A 13,696-nucleotide genomic window follows, 5' to 3' on the forward strand; every position below is an offset into this window, starting at 1 on the left:
GATTCTCAGTTGAAATTGAAAGAATAATTTGCTTACTATTACAATGTACATTAAAGTTTGTATGATGATCTATGCATATGCACATCTGTTTTCTGTTCTCTTGCCTTAATTTCGTTTCTGTATTAAAGCAGAAATCTAAAAAGATTTTCTAAAATAAARCAATTTCTCCAGTTATTCAGAAAGTTCTAGAAGTCCCTATCGCTTGCTAAAACTGCTTTAACAGATCTGCTGGCTGTTCACATCAAGAGCAGAGTCCCCAAAACAAACAGCTTAGTCTGGAGAAGTTGTTTGTGTGAAGTTGAAGACTGCATCATGATGAATATTTATATGGAAATGAATTGAGGTTGCACAGATAAAGCATGCTTCTCTGACTTAAAAGAAATTTGGTATGCGATTGATRCATACATTATTCACACACAAAACAGGATCAGAATCTTTTAATAGAAGTGTTCCTGAAGCCATGTCCTTTCCCTCTGCCTAGATCAGGTCTGTAGCAARTAGGACTGTTCCTCACTGTAAAAGAAAGCTGTGAAGGCTTTTTGCTCTGTATTTTAGATTGCGCAAATCACATTTTAAAAGTGTCACAATTTARTCAGATTTTCTCAGAGCAAAAACCCCTGTTCATAACACAAAAAAATATTGCAAACCCCTGATYCAATGTCATGGGTCAGCACCTTTGAAAGAAATCTTTGCAAAGATATTTAAAAGAGATCATTATGGACCTTGTAAGTTTATTACTCAAATTTCTTTAGAAGTAGCAACAAAATAAATGCTACAGACACAGCAGCAGTTATGCCTCCACAACAGTGCATTATGTTATCCACTAAGACTCCTAGGCATACAAAAACTCCAATTTATTTGTTTTCCTACCACTCTTCCCTTCCCTGCTTTATGCAGTACCAGAAAATTACCTTTTCTCACAATTTGCATTTTAAATCTCTTCCTAGCTGTTTTCTTACTTCATTTGCTCAGAACCTAGTTTTCAAGCAAGCTGACCTACTTTATCTTATTTTGGTACTTGCTGTAAATTCCCTTAAGCTTGTCTACTCTGACATTGCTTAAAATGTCTTCTATCCTGGYAATCACTTCTCTTAAAGCGAAAAGATCTGCCATGACTGATACAACAATCTGTTGGTCCTTCTGAAAGTCAGTAAGATGTCTTTACATTGCAAGAGTATGTTTGTCATTAAACTCTTTGTTAAAATGGCTGAGGTATTTTGGAATTTAAACCAAACAAAAATATGTGTGTCAAGACAGATTTCAGCAAGTGCTGAAAATAAGCCAAAATCTCATTTTTGTACAGTTTTAAGAAGGGAAAAAATAATGTCTAATAATGGGAGCTACAGGGCAACTTTACTATTGGTGGCCTGACTATTAATAAACCTATGTCAGTTTTTCAGCAGGATACTTTAAGGAGGATGCTTTGATAGCTGCTGAATTGTTTACAGTATTTACATGGAAGGAGCCCTGCAAAAAGAAGTGGTAGATGGTTTTATTGCTATCGTGCTCAGATATGACAAGGCGCAAAAAATACCATGGTGATGAGTGAGAGATGATTTGATAAAATTAAGTTTGAATCACTGCTGCTCTACAACTATTACAGTTGTWGCTGAATTCCCACTATAGGTCTTGTTTTTTCCCCCTTTTAAAATCTTCAAGCAATCAATAAAAATGGCACATAAAATTTGTGGTGAAGGTTTAAATTCTGTGAAAACAGAGTGGGGAGGATGGGGAGAGGGTTTGTATCTGTGTCTCTCTGTGTCTCTGTGTGTAGGATGGACAAGTTATAAATCCTGCAATGTCCTTTGAAGAAGACCAARGAGAAAGATACCATTTTGTGTGTTTTCAGTGGTCTTCTCTCTTTGGGCAAACCGAGATTGGTAGGAGATCATGAGACTCATCTAATCTCTGTACATTTCCCATAGCAATTTTTTATTGTAGCTGTGCTTACTAGCAGGTTTTATATCAGCAGCATAGATTTCAGCCTTTAGAGAGCAGAGAATATATCAAAGAGGAGTATTTTCCTCTTTCTGTATACCAGCAAYGACACAGTAGGGCAGGACAGGCACAGTAGTGTTTATTGCAAACTTTAAGAATAAGGATAATAGTATTTGTTCCAAAGAAAGCAAGTAAGTTTTTGACAAGTGCCTGTCAAAGAAGATAAGAAATGTTCATCATCTGACAGCAGCTGGGAAAATCCTAGACCCTTTATCCGTGAGGAAAATGGATCTCAACAGGAGTTTAGCAAATATCTAGTGATTGTAATGGCACATGATTTTTTACTTTTTTTTTTCTTCTAGCACATGGCTTTCCTCTTTAATAAAGCCAAAAATCATGCAGCATTTTTCACTAATCATCACGAGGCTCTGAAAAATCTCAAGGAAAATATGCCCAAACTGTTCAGAAAAAATATCCCACTGCAGGTTCTGAATTTATAGTTTCTGAATTCATAGCAGTATTCTGAGTAAGATATAGAAAAACAATATGCCAAAACTGTAGTCAGAAGATGGATAAACTCATTCACTGATACAGTGAGTAATCAGAGCAAAAAGAACATAAACATATGTCCAGACCAAGAACAGCTTCTCCTTGCTTTTAAGATCCCTGCCTTCTCAAAATTCTTACAGATTCATTTAGCTGGAGTCTCCCTAATTACCACACAGTTACATTTTCAAGGCAACTGCACTTACTATATTTGTTCTAGTTTATTCTCAAACACTCATTTCTTGGTTAAAACTTAGAACATTGTATAAATCCCAAAAAACTGTGGAGTATGGATCATTATGTTAAATCAAAATCATTATAAAACTGGGAAAAGTACACAAATTACTTTCATATGAGTGTTCAAGAAATGAATAACTTGCACTTGTCTTTAAGAAATTAAGTAAAGACACATTTTCATAGGAATAATATTTATAGTAATTACTTGTATTACTCCATGGAGTAAATAAAGCTATCTCGTGGACATACCCAGCTCCTGCATATGACTGGATACTACCTCTAATTATCTGTTTCTCAGGTGGAACTATACATTGATAACAAAAAACAGTTTAAAGGGGTTCACTACAAGCTCAGCTCTAAATATAGATATTCCTTAACTGTCCCCAGAATTCCAGAAATATATGGATGGACTGGAGAAGGTCCAAAGAAGGGCCACAAAGAAGATCCAAGGGCTGGAGAAACTACCCTGGGAGGAGATTGAACGAGTTAGATCTGTTCTCCCTAAGAAGGCTCAGGAATGACCTTCTTTTCTCCTTGGGAAAGAGAACGCTCAAGAGGAACCTCATCACAGAATTCCTGTACATAAAGGGTGCTCACAAAAATGAAAGAGGAATGCCACAARAAGCAATGTGTAGAAGACGAGAGGTCATGAGTGCAAGTTGCACCTGGAAATGATTCATTTCAATATAAGAAATAATTTTTTACAGTGAGAGCAACCATTAACTAGAACAACTTTACTAGGGGCATGCCAGAATCACCATAGCCAGAGGTTTACAAGATGCAGCTAGACAAGGTGCTAGATGATCTCGTCTATGCTGCCTTTCCCATGAAAAGTTGGACCAGAAGAACTTCTGAGGATCCCTTCCCCAGAGAACAGTCCTGGGCTGTTCTATGACCTATGATTCTAATTCCAGTTAATACAATGAGACTCATGGCTAATTAGTGCTACTGAAAAACTGAGCCAGTCATTAAGCCCTGGTTTGGATGACTAACCTTAGAAAATGATGAGCATCATTCCATGAAAGATTCTCCAAAGAGTATTCAGATCAGAAAACTGCATCATGGTGACTTTCTCACTTTAAATTCTTGAAAATCTCAGTCCATGGTAATMCGGAAGTAGTGATGATCGCTACTCCTCTGGGGAAAGAGAGAAGACAGGCTGCTTATTGTTCTTTATTAGAAGTTGCAAGAAAAGAATCATGGAACAATTTTTTTCTCAAGACCCAGTTTGCTCTTGTAGGTCACTGAAGGATCTTTCWGTGAAAACACTTTATGTGACATTTTATAAGACAGAGCATCTATTTTGGTGTTTGGCAGAGTGGTCAGTTTTTTAAGGATGCTGCCTATACACATTTGTTAATACATGGACTGCTATTTCAAAATTACTTATAGAGCATGTGATTTTACAGTGCCTTTTTTTTCTGCCAGATCTTTTTACTACTTGTGAATGTTATCATTCACCTTCCCTGTTACTCACTAAGCATACACTCATGCCTAGAGTACATGCCCAGGAGCACTTCAGCCGGAGAAATTTTACCTAATCTGACCTCATTTGGCCAGGTTATGGCATTTCTTCCACTCTTTGGAAAGCAGTTCATGGTTCTGCAAAAGCTGTTGCATGCACAGAGCTCTAGCTCTAAGGATCACCCTCAAAAAAGTCCATATGCCCATTGACATTTGGACCCCAAATATGAAATCCCAAACTTTGACAATTGCTTTGGGGTTTTGGTTGTTGCTTTATGTGGGTTTTTTTTTTTTTTTTCATAGTTTTATTGTATTGTTGGATGAGTAGCAAATTCTCCTGTGTGATCCAATTACACTGGATACAGCCAGACACAGCCACTAATCCCAGGATCCCGGCTATTCACTCCATTTAGATTCCTCTTATCCAAATTCCTGTCTGTTTTCAGCCAAAAGCTGAAATCTTTCACTCCCAGCCTAAGAAATGGTGTATCCTTGTAGCCCATAAAGGTTTTCAGCTAAGGCAGAGAAGTTCTGTAATAGTGGTGAAACATCCTCTGTTGTGATGCAACTGCTTACATGTTTTGCAAGAAGATTGCAACCAGGACATTGTAGAGTCKTGTATTAAAACATATAATAGAAGCAAAAGCTATAGGGTGGTTTCTCGGAGCCAAAGCATCTGTCTAAATAGTTGGTGAGCATTTGGAAGGGTATAAGAGAACAACATCTACAGTGTGCTGGATCCTCCTAATATTTTTACTGGCAGAATTTCCGTTGTGTGGTGCAATCACAGACAGTTGATACTTTCATTAAAAGGAATCTATTTATTTTATGCCKCTGTAGGGTGTTGGGGATTTTTTTCCAGTGAATGTTAACACACAATTCAGTTCTTGGTAAACATATTTTATAGGATGTTGGTTAAATCATTTGACACAAACAGATCTGTCACAAAACCAATTCTGTTTCCYATATCCAGGAACTAAAAACTCTGCCCAATTCACTCTAGTCATTAATTGTAAAGAAGTATAGGAATTGTATCTCACTCCATTTCTTCATTCTGCATTACATAAATAGTGGCATTTATTAACATAATATTGGTCACTGAAAAAAATAGGAGACAAAACCAATGACCTAATACAACAGGTCATTACAGATTCTAAAGAGATGCTGCATGAATAAAGAGGTTCATGAGCTCAGTCAAGGTTACTGAAGTAAGAGTCTCTAAATTATCCTAAGGTACATGTCAGTTATAATAGTGAACACGACACGACCTTCGCTTTAAGATTCAGAAGCRCACTGTTTTACCCACTTAGCCACATGCCCCTGAAAAAGGACTGCTGAGATTATGCACAACATGGAGATGCATGAGGAAGAAGGAGAGCCTGTTTGAGACACACTCCAAGCAACTTGATTTTTTCCAGGTCTTCTCTTGATGAGGGCTGCCACYGCCTTGAAACTGGCTTTCTAGCACCAGCTTTGCCTCCACAACCCACAGCAGCACGCTGCTGGAGTACTACTGCTGCCAACATTGACTGAGAGAGCGAGCAAACCCCAACATTGCCTATTATTCTCTCCTACCGTCGCACCCAAAGCCTTCCTCCCACGGCATCCTTAGTCAGCGCGTGGGCGAGGAGCCGCGCGTGTGTGCACAGGGATGAGAACCGTGTTGTAGCTGTGAGGATGCCAGGCTGGCGGGGGCTGCCTCGGCCTCTCCGGGGCCGCTGTCACCGTGCGGGGTCCCCGTCAGTGAGAGGCCTCCGCCTCGGCTTCTCCCCTGGCTCGCCGGCGGAGATGTTGTCTGTCAGGGGCATAGCCCCGGAGAGGGGTGGGGGCGTGTGCAGYTCCCGGGGCTCGCACAGGCGGCACGGCGGCCCTTCCAGGCAGGGAGGAAACAAGGAGGGAAGGAGGAAGCAAAGGAGGGCGGGTGGCGAAGGGGGCGAGGGTCCCRCAGAGAGGGCGCGGAGCGGGAGTTCCGGGAGACCCCGGCCCCTSAGGGGGGATGGCGCGGGGGCGGGGGGCTGCGCCCGTGCGTGCGCCTGTGTGTCGGCGCGGCGCCCCCGCCCTTCCCCCGGCGGCGCTGCGCGGTGGGCTGGCGCTGGGGTATTTACGGTAACGTGGACCCGGCGGTGGCAGCTCGGTCGGTGTCAGGTGATCGGCGCCGAGGAGCCGCCGCCACAGCCCGGGAGGAAGATGCAAGATGGCCCAGCGGGGCCGTGAGGGGCTCCGCGGCGCCCCTTCCCCGCCCGCCGCCGCCGCCTGCCCGGCCGGCGGGAAGCGCTGAGGCCAGCGCCGCCGCGCCACAGCCCGTCCCCGGCGGGGGCACCGAGCCATGGGGCTCTGCTACAGCCTGCGCCCGCGGCTCTTCGGCGACGCCGGCGGCGGCGGCTCCATCTCCAGCGCCGGCGCCGCCTCGGAGCCCGAAGCGCCGGCGGAGCCTCACGCCGCCCCGCAGCCGCAGCCTCTCGGCGTCCCGCTCCGGCCCGGCGGTAAGCCCGGCGGGGAGACGGACGGGCCGCCGCTGCTGCTGCTGCAGAACGGCGGCGGCGGCAATGGGGCGGCCCCCGAGCGGCAGCCGGCGCTGGCCAAGGCCGGCGGCCTCGGCCTCGGCGGCGGGGGGAAGGCGGCGCGGCAGCAGGCGCTGCACCAGCCGCCGGCGCTCCAGCGGACCTGGGAGAAGCTGCGCCTGGAGGAGCGGGAGGCGGAGAAGGAGGCGAGGAAAGTCAGTAAGAGCATCGACCGGGCGCTCAAGGAGCAGAAGCGGGAGTACAAGCAGACGCACCGCCTGCTGCTGCTCGGTACGTGTGTATATGTGTGTGTATGTGTGTATATGTGTATGTGTGTGTGTGTGCGGGGGTGTGCCGGGCGGGCAGGTGCCCCGCGGGGCTCCCCGGCAGCGCCCCCTCCTCGGTTTCCCCTGTTTTCCTTGGGCACCCTCCATCCCTCCTTTGTCTCCCCGCTGGCCCCCCCGGCCCTGCCCTCCCGCCCCGCCGGCCGTGTCCGTCCCTGGGCTCTCCCCCAGACAGGTTTACACCTTCTTTTCCCTTCCTCCTCCCCCTCGTCTCCTCCCCGCTTCTGGCCCTGGCAGTGGTTTTGCAATGGAGAACACGATCGGCGCTTGTCGGGCGAGGGCGAGCGGCTCCACCCAGGCGGGCGGGCGGGAGCGATGCGGATGCGGGAGCAGCGGGGTCTTCCCGGGGAACAGGAGCCCTGCCCGGGCGGGGGCTGCCCCTTCGCCCGCGGCGGGAACTTAGATCAGCGCCCTCGTAACGCGGAAGAATTAACGAAAAAAGCAATTACAATAATTTTAAAGCACGGTAGAAGGAGCAAAAATGGCCATGCGTAGGATGTGTGGATGGTGGATGGTCCTGTGGCCGCGTGTAATCAGGAATGGTTTAATGAGGAGCGGCTTGAGGCTCCTAAATGAGAGGAGTGGTGGTGAGCAATAGGCTTCTTATTTAAAGAAGCAGTGAGTGGAGTAAGGGGAAATAAGCGGGTGTGGGTATGTGCATTCCTCAAACATCGCCTCTACTMCAAGATATGTTCTTCAGCTGCTAGCTCTCAGATTTTTTAGGGATGACTTGTCAGCTTTTGTCCCCTCTTCTCTGAGGTGCTAGGTGCGGTCTGCTATTGCCACTGCTCTTTCTAAGCATTAGTTAATAGTCCTCTCCAGAGGATTTGTACCAGCTGATACATTTACAGTATGAAAACCACAGGGGTATCTAATACAAGCATCTCATTTCCTGCAGGAAACAGAACAGTCATACTGCAGGGCTTTTTTTTTATGGTCTGAGCAGAGGGCTTATTTGGCCTCTTAGCTGTGGTCATAAATCTCTGTTTTTTGTTAACATGAAAATACTGATTCGCTTTTGCATTAGCTTCCTTTGCCTGTTCTTGTAAAGTTGCGTGGTACGGAGGTTTGGTGCTTATCTAAGTGCATTCCAGATTTGGGGTAGTCTTTACATCCTTCTTTATAAAACTCTGTTTCTGTTTTACTGGATTCCTTCATTCTTGTTGGTGGGTAAGGGRAGGAGAAGATATGAAATACAGCACTGCATAAAAGGTATAAGCAATGTTTGCCAGAGCTGTAGTGCTTCATTTCCAAAAAACAAATCATGGGCTTTGTTATTACCCATAAAATACCAGCTTGTAGGGTACTAGTGTAGCTGGTAAAAAGGAAGGAGAATGGCATTAKTAKTAGTAGTAGTAGTAAAATGACTCTTTTGATTCTTGAACTGTTGTGGTATTTAACTCTTCAATACACCTTTTAAATGAAATATTTAAAATTTTAATGTTTTTTTCCTACTGAAGTATCTGAAAGCGTGTTGTGATTAGTATGGCTGCAAGAAGGCAGAGATCCTGGTTGGTGGTGTTCCTCTGGAGAGCATTGTCATTGCTTGAACAAAAGAATTCTAACAAATAGATACTGCGTGTAGTCCATAACATGGGTGGTTGTCATAGTAAACCAGAGCAGTAAACACCTGTTCAGAAGCAATGCCATTTGAAGAATAAATAATCTCTGACCTTTGGCACCCTAAAAGAAACTCAACACTCCTAAGGCTCCCTGTGTTAAATTTTGTATAAAATCCATATCATAATCAAAAAAGATTCTCCATCTCTGTATTGCTAGGAGAAAACACTGGATTGTTGTTTCAGGCCTGTTTCATTTGGCTGTCGGGAGAGCTGCAGGTGCTTTGTATTACTGTCTGAAAGTAGTGGAAATACTGGAAATTATTAGAAAAGGGAAAAAAAGGAAATTATTTAGATCAAGGAAGGGTGTATTTGTCAGAGAAGGAGTAGAGCAAAATTGCATTGCACGAGGTTATGGGTTTCAGTCTTGCACAGAGGAAAATACTTAGAATGTACATGAAGGTATTTTAGAATAAAGAATATTACCAGCCTGATATTTTATAATAGTTTGTCGTGCGTGATGAATAACTGGCTCCGTGTCCCTAAGGTCTTCCTGGCAGAGTGGAACCTGAAAAGCGTACGTTTGCTAGAGAGAGGAGGAATATTTTTGTAGATCAACATGGAGGAAATGCACAGCAGAGGCAAAATGGTGAATGCAGTGACAGCAGAGCACCATCACAGAAAAAAGTTGAGCAACAGCATTGGTGTGGGCTTTGTGTTTCTTTTTATAAACACAAGTTTGTAAATAATAGCCTCATTTTGGTTTGTCCTTGTATATCTCATACATTTCCTGGGCGAATTTAGAGGATATTATTGAAATTTTAGAGAAAAATACAGTGTATATTTAAGGAGCTACTGTTAGATATCAAAAAGGTATGCAAATAAATGCACTAATGTAAGAATACTGAGAATCCCTAGAGTCCAAATAAGTAGTATTAGAAGCTTCTATAAATGTTTGAAATGTTTGTGCTTTTCCTTAAAAGCACACTCATTCTTTTATTATGTCAAATGAAACAATCAGCTTTGTGATGAACTGTGCATGTAAGTTACCAAGATATTATGAAGTCTCAAAGGCTTTTCTTAGTGTATATTGGTAAATACCTCAAAGAGCCTGTTCTTGCCTGTCACAGCTCCCCCCAACTAATGTCTCCTGGTGCACGTGATGTTTTGACACTCTCCCCTAACCTACATTCGGAAGCACTTAATGTGTTTTGCCATAACCAGTGATTGTGAAAGGGAGAGTGTGCAGTAAATCCTCAAGCTCTCTGTCTGTGCTTCCCACATAAATAGGTGTTTAGGTATCAGGTGGCTGTAGCTGTGATGCAAAGGATTTACTGGTACATTGGAATAACAGCAAACATGGTTTGGGTCCATTTGTTTTTGTTCTTCTGAAAGAAGAACCCACATAAAATGGAAACTGGCTTTCCACCACAGTTTGCTGTTTCTTGCTTAACATCCACTTTAAAAATACAATAAATAAATTGATTGATTATTGGGTGCTGTATTATTGCTATATTATTATTATTAGGACGCTTTTCCTAACCCTGAGATGAGGATTTTTTTTTTTGACCATACATATTTATTGAACAGATTTACAGGGCTTGGTCAGAGTTTTCTAGCTTTGGTTTCTGTCTTGTTTTCTATTTGGTCTTTTCTCCCAGAGAATTGCAATCACTTTTTTCTGCAAGATTGTTTTAGCTGCTGATTTCCTAGAAACTGTAAAAATTTTACAAATCGCTTTCTAGAAGCAATTTACATTCTCATTTCCAGTCTCATATTTTAAACTATTTTGTGTTTAAGTGGGGTGAAGGGGAATTGGCTTTAAACAGTGTTAACCATTGTAGTGTAACTAAGACTCATGTAATGTTTAAGTAAACCATAGATAGAAGTTTTTCGTTCCTAGATAGCTGTTGTCTTCTAACCTCTGACTCCTATTTTTCCACTTACCCTGACTCCTGGTTACTGTCCTAACGTTGGATGACTTTCTCAAGCAAAACACATTCTTTTACACTTCCTTGCTAAATTGAAACTGAAAGTGTTCTGAGTAAAAGCTTTTCTGTTCAACAGAAACTGAAAGTAATTATATGGGGATTGAGAAAGGGGAAACAGTCATTTTCTTCACTTAAATGGTGCTGGAACTACTTACATGATATTTAAGTACTGACTTGATAGTGAAATTTAGATGTGTTTGGTGATACTCTTGTACAAAAGTATAAAAAACATACCAAGAAATGTAGCTCCCCTGAACTGATGGAAATCAAACACAAAGATACCTTATCAAGCTTGGGAAACTCCTATGTAGGAGATCCCAGAAAGCTCAGAGGTGTATAACAAAGGCAATGGGGCTTTTAGTTTTCCTAACTATGCACCTAATGACTATTATCAGAAATAAATTTTTTGTTGCAAAGAGGGTTTCTGTTCTGACAGTGGCTTTTAGACTAAAATTGCACTCTTGTATATATTCTGCATCAGCAAATCCTTAAGTTCATCATACATCCTCAAGCCAATTTTAAATCTTAAGCCTAATAAATAAGTTTAATTTTAACTTGTGTATAGTGTCAACTCATGCATTTTGATAAATACATTTTAATATAGTTTAGCCTGATGTGGTTATACTTTCCCTGTGTCTGCATAAGGGTGAATGCTGGAGGTGTTTTTCTGTTACCACCAGAGATGACTCCCTCCCTCATTTGCGAGATTGACATATTTAGGATCCTTACAGCCAGCTAGTTCTAACATGGAGATAATGCACAGATAATTGGTAGGAAGAGATATTTTCAGGACTTCGAAATACTGAGCTGCAAATACTGAGCAATGTAATAAAGCAAATGGGTTTTATAATCCCTAATCCTTTGCATAATTTGCATGTCTTTCCAAATCTTCTTCTGCTTTTGTTGTAATTTACAGCAACGTAGGAAGTGGGATACGCATTCCTTGCAGATGAGGAGACCAGTAGGCAGAAGTTATCAGGACATTTTGGGAGCAGTTCTTAACTTTGGGGTTTTTTTAAGTGTATTGAAAGCAATCTCTGATTTACAATACTTAGCTTTTCTTTGTCTGTAAATTAAAACCAGATTCGATTTAGCCCATATTTGGGTGTTTTAACTTATTTCCATTCTTCGATTGGTTTTGCTTATCTGTAGTAACTTGAAATAGCTCTTTTTCTCTTAAATATTTTTTTCCTCTGTGTTAAGTGTAGTAATACTGGGAGGTTCAACTGCTGTCGAAGGGTGGCTTCTGCAGCTGTTAATTAGAACTTTCAATTATTAGGCAAGTTTTGTGTATCAGTGTGTATTCCATTAATGCCTCTTGGAATACAGTAATACAGTGTCTTAATGAAGAAAACTATGCCCGTATGTTCTTTGTCATTTTAAGGTCCCCTTGCTGTTGTAACTTCTTGACTGCAGAATTTAAGAGTATGTAAAACTCCTGGATTTGAATGTTTTTCCTTTCCCCATGCCTTTTTTGCCCACATTTTAGAAGATATACAATTTGAAACATTATTACCATGTTCATCCTTTTCCCTTTCCACTGCCCAACCCACACATCCAATTTATTTATTTTTTTTAATCATTTTTTACACAGTGTAACTACAAATTTGGGGAAGTACTTAATGGTGGGTTTTTTCTGTAAAGTCAGGGCTTCCCTGAACTTACTTCTCCAAGTCAGGTACCATTTGAGCTTGAATTGAATTAATTTTTTTCAAAATTATTCTTTTTATTTAAATCAGCAGTCTGCCTGAGCTGTCACAGAGASCTGGCCTGCCTTCTGCTAACCAAGTTTAACTTATTTGCTAGTYATACCTATTTGAGAAACATTTTGCTTTTGCTGAATGGTATGCAAATAGTCCTTCTCCATGGATTTTTGAATAGCAGTAGAGAAATAAAACGGTGTAAATAAGATAAGAGTTGTCACTTACTCTCCTGTAAAACTRTTAGAAACTTATGAGTTACCATTTTTCAGTGAGGAAGTCGTGACCATAGCTTTCAGTGTTTTCTTAAATTCTTTGTGGTTTGGATCTCTTGTAATCTCCAGTAAGTGGCTCTTTTTAAAGCAGGTATAAAAACAGGTTAGTAAAACAAGCACAGAGCAGTAGTTATTCAGTCCATTGACTGGTGCCATGGTCCAAGAAAGTCCCAAAGTAGCCTTTCATCAAAGGTACAGATCTATTTTTAGAGGTGGAAATGTATGCCAGTGCTTATTACTTTCTGTGTTTTCAATGAAAAATACCTTTTGTAGATAGTTAAAATCAGCCAGTTATGGTTGAGATTTGCATCCTTGTGTAGTTATGTGGGAGTTTTATTGGGCTGCAGTCRTCAACACAGCTTTGACTTCCTGGGCAGAAGCTTTGTTTTATTGTGCCATTACTTAAAACTGTCTGCCACACAACTTTTAATACTTTGGATGTTTCCTTTTAACTGATAATAACATAAATCAATAAGGTGGTGGGGTTTGTTTGCTTGGTTTTAAATACCCAGGATTGCTGGATCTGGAAGAAATGAAGCCTTGTGTCTGGCCTGTGCACATCATATTTGTGCCTCTTCCAAGAGTGGACAGCATGTTAAGTACACTGACTAGCAKATTTCATATTATCTCTGTAGTACTGCATGAATGTGTGCATGAAACTCCTGTGTCTTGTGATGTGTCTGCAGATGAATATTAAATAAAAGTTTAAGAACTTAAAGCTTTGCTGAATAAACTGTATGAAGAAGGAAATGTGTACTGTTTTTKACTAGAATAGGTGAAAACTACTTAAGAAAGTATTTATTATTTTCTTTTTTGGTGTTCATGTGCAGAAGATCAAAAAATCTGAGAAAAAAGCTGTCAATTAATGTCTGTAATACAAGACCTAACATCAATCACCTGTAGTGGAACATCTTAGCTGATAGTATCTCTTTGAAGTAAAACTTGAATTGCGTCCTCATTATCTGGTGTTTTACATTTGTTTGGTTTTAAAMTTAAGTTTGAAGAAGTATAAATTCCACTTATATTTAAGGTAGGGTTAGGTTTCAAGAGTAATAAATTATTCCTTCTGAAAATACCATTACTACAGTAAGTCAGATTCAGGTATAATTTTTAATTCAATATTGTTACCTTTATTTTAGGG

General features: G+C 41.5%; 1 protein-coding gene across 1 annotated transcript in view; it reads left to right on the top strand.

Annotated features, from left to right (window-relative positions):
* The first annotated feature begins 6,275 nt into the window (after window positions 1-6,275).
* Window positions 6,276-13,696, top strand: part of GNAL (G protein subunit alpha L) — a 177,148-nt gene continuing 169,727 nt past the window's right edge. The window contains exon 1 of the mRNA XM_057368930.1: window positions 6,276-6,977. Within this exon, the coding sequence (XP_057224913.1) occupies window positions 6,512-6,977 (466 nt within the window). The 5' untranslated portion in view covers window positions 6,276-6,511. The remainder of the gene's footprint in view (window positions 6,978-13,696) is intronic.

This window comes from Malurus melanocephalus, unplaced genomic scaffold (assembly GCF_030028575.1).
Source record: "Malurus melanocephalus ecotype Western Australia unplaced genomic scaffold, MMel_1.1 scaffold_99, whole genome shotgun sequence".
Taxonomy (NCBI): domain Eukaryota; kingdom Metazoa; phylum Chordata; class Aves; order Passeriformes; family Maluridae; genus Malurus; species Malurus melanocephalus.